We start from the raw sequence: 7,393 nt of genomic DNA on the forward strand, positions 1-7,393 counted from the left end.
TCAGGCGTTCAATGAGACCTTGTGTTGGACAGGGGTGTTGTGTGTATATCCCACCATAGAAACATTGAGACGATGTTACAGATAGTTGCTCTGTGCAATAATATAGCATTCGTGTGTCTATAAATGGAGCTTCAAGTCCGGTTCACCAAATTCCGCACTACACTTTCGGTCGTCTAGTGGGCTTCGAAGATGTTTCCCTCTACTTTCTATTTCCCCATTTGTATCGAGAACATCAGCAGACGAGTCGACTCCGAGACGAGGACTTTCGCATATGGATGGACGATATCTTGCTTCCGATTATTTACGAGTATTACAGCAGTTCCCATGTCCAACACTACCCGTCGAGCTACGATCACAGTCGATATAACGCGACGGCTCGCGGCGTGGAGACTCGTGGTCAACGAATCGATCCGATATCGCGAGAACAGCAACTCATGTCTTATCTTCCTCCGGAACAATTGCCTCGAGTCTGGGAGTCGATCTTGATCGCGGTTCAACGGCCGGCATTTCGACAGTTTCGTGATGTCACGATTCTGTTACAAGCGAAAAATTTGAAAGTTTTGACCAAGGATACGACGTGGGAGCGAATGATGACGCGATTCTCTCAGTATTGGTTCGGTGCGGTGAATGAGGAGTACGTCACGTCGAACTTTTATTTTGATATGGCCACGGAAATATGTTCTACTTAAGCTTCTCGTGTGGCTTCATCGATACGCGTGCTCGATACGCAAGCCGAATTGGACGATCATCGAGACCACTCTGAGACTCTTCTCTGGAAGCGATATTGTTTGGAGAATTGGAAATTATGGATCCAGCAGGGTCCGGCCCAAGATTCGTTGTCACTTCGGGTTACGCGGGTCCGTCCGGAAGTCGTTCGGAGTTCGGACGGAGTATCGAGTTTCTCGAGAACTTTTCGAGGCCATTGATCGACAGTTTCGTCTTCGACCGCAACATCATCGACTCTTGACGTGCTCGTCCGGCGTTCACGCTCCCTACTACCGCTTCACGACGGCGACTCTGATTCGCTGGCTTCGATGGAACATCAACAAGTTTTGTGTCGGGTTCGAAATGGTGCATAGCTTTCAAGATGCCCATTTCGTCACATGGGAGCATACGCGTATAATGCTCGCCTTTCTCCGATGCCTTCAATTCTCGTGTCCGAGCGGGCTGATTCAGAAAGTGGGTGGATGTTGGCACGACGTGCGATTTCGACCGGACTCCCGACAGGCGGACGGTCTTCAACGGGTGGAGGGGTTGGGATTTCGACGAACCATGGAAGAATTTGGCTATGGGTGGTTTCTCGACAAAATTGACTGGGTGACGTTGACCTTTCGACCCCCTCATGCGGCTCATATGATGTTCAACAACCCATCGATGCAGGCGGCGTATCATGCCCGCTACGGCCAAGTCCGCGACGTGCGCCTGGACTTTATTCGGATGGACCACGCTCGACAGTGGATGATCGAGTTCAGCGCGGTCTCGCCGTGCCTGGACGTGCTCGAAAAGTTTCTCCGCCAGCTCTGCTTATATGTGTTTCGAAAGGATGTCTTTAGTCACATCAAATCGATCCTTGATCCGGAGAGCGCTCCGGCGGCATTGGCCGGCGAGATCCCGCTCTGTTATGCCAGCGTCGAAAAGGCCCTCCAGAAGAAGTTCCGACCGCCCTCGCTCGCGCATGGTCATCGACTCGCGGTGAAGAGCATTGATGTTTTGTTTTCATGGCTGTGGGAGTGGAAGGATGGTCAATTCGAACGTCAAGGATGGGACGACAAGCCATATCGGATGCTCTTTCGACAAAGCTATTACGCCGTGACGACGGCTCGAGGTCAAGCTCGTGCTCGAACGTGGCGACAGGAGCTCAAAAAGTCATTCATTCGGAGTCACTGGATGATGCCATATCCTCAAAAGAACGGATTTATGCGGAAAGATAAAGATACCAAAGACTTTGTGTGGTGGCCGAGTTATCATGCCGGACTGCATACATACTACAGGCAATTTTCATCTCACACTCCTCTTCCGAACCCATTACCGACATCGTATATTAAGCATCACCCCGGTGAGGGTTGGCGACTGGCCCCCCAATCATGGGACGGTAAGTACATGCCTTATGTGGTGCAACCGGAACAACGTCTTCTTCATCTCTCCGAAAGCGAGCTCTATCAGGAGCTGGTTCGTTTACGAGAGCAATGGGTGGCGGAGGGGGAGAGGTCATCATCACGAAGCGACATCGCGGTGATGCCTATTCTGGAATTCAATTGTCGATCTCAGAATTACATCGGACCGAGGACGGAATGGTGCTCTCGAAGGCGAGAATGGGTGGTGAAACCATTTGAGAAGTGTCGAACCGCTGGCGAATGTAGTATTTTTCTTCGTCAAGAGCTGGAAAAGTATGAAATCCTACAACATCAGCGACAAGATCGACGTCGAAGAAGAGGGAAGAAAAGACGAGATTTTCACTCCGATTCGGAGTCGGATTTGTCTTCCCGGTCGGACGATATAACATCGGACGAAGACAGTCTTGAAGCTCGACGACGACGACAAGGTCAAGTGGTGAAGCGAATGGAAGCACGTATGCGTGAATTGATGGAGCGAGAAGAAAAAGAATGGGAAAAACGACGAGAAAGGTATCGACCAGAAGATACGGTGCGTTGGCGAAGGCCGGGTGAATATCTCGAGAAGGAGTTCAATCATCGACTCCGTCAGGTTAAATAGTGGGACATCATTCCCATCCTAGTTAGTGTTCATGAATTCGATATTATAACCGATCTCGACGATACAGGGACTGGATCCGATGGCGTTGATCTTCGAGGCTCGTCCATGAGTAAGGCTTTGTCTAGGTGGTCCACAGATTGGATGGGATGAAATGCCACGAGCATGGATCATGTCGACGTCGATGCATATCATACACGGTCGGTTACGACCAGTGTTCTCAGTTATTCAAGTCAGCCAAGCGACTAGATTATGGGCTGGAGGAGAAGGGAGTGGACCGCGGGCACCATTTACGCTCGAGGATTCGAAGAAGCGTCGAGATTCGTCGAAGCTCGACGAACGGAGTTTCGACAGGTCAGTCGTGAATGGCACGTATTTCTCCCGATGGGATTCGTCCCATATCGGGGTTACTCGAATATAGCGGCTTTCGATATAATATGACCGATTGCTTCTTTCGTACCATCACCGAACAAATTATACTCCGGCACGGTAGTAAGACTCACGGTGTCGACAGTAAACGGAAGCAATATGAGCGAAACTGTCATTCCCGTGTTCGACTACAAAAGTTATTTACCAAGTCCGGGGAGTATTTTGTTATTGAGCCGGATTTTTAAACTTTTTGTGCCACTTGAATTTCACGAGTACCGGATAGGGTCTATTTATATTTTTATCTCCACCGTATAAATAAGCAATCATCTCATAACTGGATCCGATGAAACACCACGACCCATCGGATTCAATATATGAATTATGTCGACGTCGAGGCTTGTCGTTCACGCTCGATTACGAAGTATGTCGAGTGTTACTACTAGTATCGGGGCGGATTCTGCCAGAAACCCGACCACACCTTTCCAGATCGAGTTTAGCGGGAGGCGGGGGGGCGCGGGGGGAGGCGGATTCTTCCAGAAATCGACGCTATCGAGATGGACGAGGCCCGAAATGGAGAATTCTCCTGTCGATCGAATCGAAACGAAGCGATCCGAAAAAAAAAAAGAGGTATAGTGAACGGGTTTTTAAGTATTCGAAGGGGAAAAGGAGGAGGGGGGTCGCGTTTAATTAAACAACAACAATAACAAAAGAGAGAAGCGTCGACCTCTTCATCGCTCTCTCTCTTTTTTCACGACAGCTCGTGATTTAAATTTACGTACGTCATCTATTTATATCATCGAATATCATGAATTTCTATCACGATCCCGAACGAGGAGTGGCGATTTGTATTCGTTGTCAGACCGGTATGGTGCCTGACGGCAAGATTCCCTTCAAGAATCATCTTCGCGAGTCTCCTCATCATCTCAAGGGAGAGGCGTTCAAGGCGACCTGTGCCTATCTCGATCGTCTAGAATTAACGCCGACGAGGCAGGTTCGACATCCGCCGCCTTCCGAACAGCCGATCCCCGCGATTCCGCATCTTCGCGTGTATCGAGGATATCGCTGTCTTCACTGCGACGACGGACTGAGCGTCAGCGAAGAGCGCACTCGACGTCACGTGACGAGCCGGCACGGGCCCGCCCCCTTTGGCGAAGGACCGCTCGACGATCGATACGAGACCTGTTGGTTACAAACCATTTTCCGACCGGCCCGTCTCGTTCGATACTTTCGCGTGACGCCGCGAGTGGACGAAGAAACGAGGCTCTCGATTTCCCCCGAATCGTCGTCGTCGTCGTCACATGCCTTTCTCACTCGACAACGTCAAATCCATCAAGAGATCATCGCCGTCGAACGTCAACAGGCCGATCTCGTGGTGGGATCGCAGGGTCACCCGGCGGATGTTCCTCTCTGGGTGCAGTCATGCGGCTTTGCTCGTCACCTTCAAGGGTGTCGGAAGACGGAGCTTCGTGCTCTGTCGAAAAAACCGTCGACCGAGGCGACGACGATAACGACGACGACGAGCGAGGCGGGTCTGAATCAAATTCGACAGGTGGTGGCCGATCTGCTGAACGAGACGTGGCGATGGTGTGTAAACGGGCCGGGTTGTCGACTGACTCGACCGATGGCGGTGATGCTGGGGTAATTTTGGACGGGGGCCCACGTGCGAACGAAGGGCTTTCGACCGGGAATCGAAGCCGCGACCAAGAATCAATATATCGCGACCTGGCAAGGGGCGATCACCTTTTTGTGGCGAACGGAAATTCTCGAAGGTTGGCCCACCCGCTGTATTGAGGAGGAGGGGAAGAAAAAAGAGATGATCGATCGAGAATTTTTTCGATGCACGGACGAACAACGACGTCATCTTCACGCGTGCGTCGACGCCGTTCAGCAGAAGAGAGAGGATGAAACGAGTCTTCGCGAGCACGTCGCGGCTCTGAATATGGCGCTCATTTGTCACCGTTTATTCGGATATCGATTCGAGTCGGCGTTGCTCGCCTTCTGTGCGACCCTGACGCCGCGCGCCTACACGGACGACTGGCACTCGGCGAGCGACTTCAATCATCATCTGTCGGCCTTGATCTACTGCGGTCAACTCTGGATCTTTCGGCTCGTCTGTCAACGGGTCGACGAGGATCCCCAGCTCGATCCGGACGAGGAGTTGTCTCGACTGTGTCAGCAATGGCTTCGTCAAGAGCGCAGTACGCCCTTCGGTCTCATCTTGAACTGGCGACTCATGCTCTTCGAGGTGGGACGGCGAGACGTGGCGCCGCGGTTGGCCACCTGGAGTCTCGATAATCAAGAGGTATGCTATCAAGGGACGACCATATCCATGACCCAAGTCGGGCAGGTGCATCGACAGGCGGTGACGGAGGCTCGACAGATCTTGGAGCGGGACCTGCTGCTAGGGGCGGACCATCTGGTGCGGATGTCGGCGACGCATCTGGCGGACGAAGCGCATCGACGCGAGGTACATTGGTGGTTCGCGCAGGATCGACGCAACGAGCGGGTTCTTCAGGGTCATCGCGAGGCGCTCTTGCAGCACACGGTCCGCACCCCCCTCCTCCACCAAACATATCTCGAGCGACATTCGGACTCGATCCGCTTTCGACCGGAGGCCATCGGGCTCTACGCGGCGGCGATGCAGGACTTTCTGCAACGATGCTTTGCGGCGTTTCACCTCAGTGGACCGCCGCTTCGAGCGCGAGACGTGCTGGCCATGACCTGGCGTAATACGGAGCGGCCGCGGAGCATCTACGTCCAGCACGGTCGCGTGATGGTGTACGTCAATCACCACAAGAGTCAAGGGCACTGGAACGGATCTCATGATAACGTCCGCTTTCTGCCGGTGGAGTTGGGGGATCGCCATAGAGGGAATTTCGACTAGACTTACTAAGGCAAATATAGAACTTTTCGATTAGATATTTGTTCGATGTCTTCATTATACGTATAGTATTAATCTTAACGATCGCTCTCCACGATATTCTTCTCCGTGACGTCGAGAAATGGTCGACATTGTCGTCGTCGTCGCTCGGCAAACCTGCCCCGTTAAATTTCGCGGTCACACTAACCGTTTCGAGAATTTAGCGGTCAGCTAGCCGATTTAGGAATTTACGGTCAGAACTAAACTATATTGGGAACTAGTACCATGTTTACCAATTTCCCATTTTATGTAATTAGGGGGTATCTCGTTATGACTTTGAAGCGCAGCTTTCACGATGCCGGAGCAATCGACTTCCAAAAAGAGAGGTAGACCGTCGAAATATAATAGCAAAGAAGAGAAGGCTCAAGCCGACGTACGGCGGAAACGGGAAAAACGACAACGACAAGCTGCGGAACGACGTACACGACAGAATCATCAAGTCGACCATCAAGAAATTCCGTCTCGACCGTGGTCACTTCCATCGACGCTCGGTCATGAACATCCTTTTACCACTACGACGCTTTTGCCCTCGACCAGTCTTCCCCCTGTACCTGAGAACGACTGCGAACTTCATGACGACCTAGAACTCTCGTCGCACCTTCCGCCTCCGACTCCCGTACTCGAAGAAACCGGCACCCTATATCACGATATAACTCGATCGACTTCCTCGCCACTCCCTTCTCCTGTTGGTTCCATTCTCGATCATGAAACTATCGTGATTGAGTCGGCACGTGAAAGCGGGGGAGATCTCGATCGAGTTGAACATATAGCTCGTCGATTGACAGATGACCTCATTGAATGTCGAGGTTGTTGTGCTCATTGCCATACTCTAAAAGAGGAGGAGCACCGTGCACAATTCGAACAGCATGTGAGCCTCGCTCAGTATCTCGACTCGATAACGAATCGATGTCCCGATATCCTCGGGACGGCACGTATTGCGACACGTCAGGATGATCTGGCCCATCAGGTCGATGCGGAAACACGACGAGAGATATTCTCCGGTCGAACTTCCAGTGAGCCACCGCCCCATTTATGTCTCGAAGCGGATGAACGGGTATCGGGCTCGGCCGGGGTTCATTTCGACATCGATAGTGTCACGGGGTTTCCGAGTAATCTCGCGGTGGCTAAAGCGGGTATTCGATGGCATCCGACTCAAATGCCGATTTCCGACCTTCGATCGAGTCTTCATCTCGATCTACGTCCCGTATTCTATTTTGACGATGCGGGTCACCTGCATCAAGTGCGCCGTCCGGTTCACCAAATTCCGCACTACACTTTCGGTCGTCTAGTGGGCTTCGAGGATGTTTCCCTCTACTTTCTATTTCCCCATTTGTATCGAGAACATCAGCAGACGAGTCGACTTCGGGACGAGGATTTTCGCATATGGATGGACGA

At 51.9% G+C, this 7,393-nt stretch overlaps 3 protein-coding genes across 3 annotated transcripts in view; all 3 read left to right on the forward strand.

Annotated features, from left to right (window-relative positions):
• Z518_01804 (uncharacterized protein) overlaps window positions 1–2,712 on the forward strand; it is a gene marked incomplete at both ends in the record, with an annotated part of 3,456 nt that extends 744 nt beyond the window's left edge. Inside the window, 3 exons of the mRNA XM_013422402.1 lie at window positions 237–618; window positions 691–857; window positions 934–2,712. Coding sequence (XP_013277856.1) covers window positions 237–618; window positions 691–857; window positions 934–2,712 — 2,328 coding nt within the window. The remainder of the gene's footprint in view (window positions 1–236; window positions 619–690; window positions 858–933) is intronic.
• A 1,171-nt stretch (window positions 2,713–3,883) lies between these two features.
• Window positions 3,884–5,962, forward strand: Z518_01805 (uncharacterized protein; the record flags this gene model as incomplete). Its single annotated transcript, XM_013422403.1, has 2 exons — window positions 3,884–4,666; window positions 4,751–5,962. The coding sequence occupies 2 exons, from the start codon at window positions 3,884–3,886 to the stop codon at window positions 5,960–5,962; spliced, it is 1,995 nt and encodes a 664-aa protein (XP_013277857.1).
• Window positions 5,963–6,293: 331 nt separating this feature from the next.
• On the forward strand, window positions 6,294–7,287 carry Z518_01806 (uncharacterized protein; the record flags this gene model as incomplete). The annotated part of the gene is made up of 2 exons (XM_013422404.1): window positions 6,294–7,202; window positions 7,240–7,287. 2 exons carry the CDS (start codon window positions 6,294–6,296, stop codon window positions 7,285–7,287), a joined length of 957 nt encoding a protein of 318 aa, XP_013277858.1.
• Window positions 7,288–7,393: the final 106 nt, after the last annotated feature.

Source organism: Rhinocladiella mackenziei, assembly GCF_000835555.1.
Source record: "Rhinocladiella mackenziei CBS 650.93 unplaced genomic scaffold supercont1.1, whole genome shotgun sequence".
Taxonomy (NCBI): Eukaryota; Fungi; Ascomycota; class Eurotiomycetes; order Chaetothyriales; family Herpotrichiellaceae; genus Rhinocladiella; species Rhinocladiella mackenziei.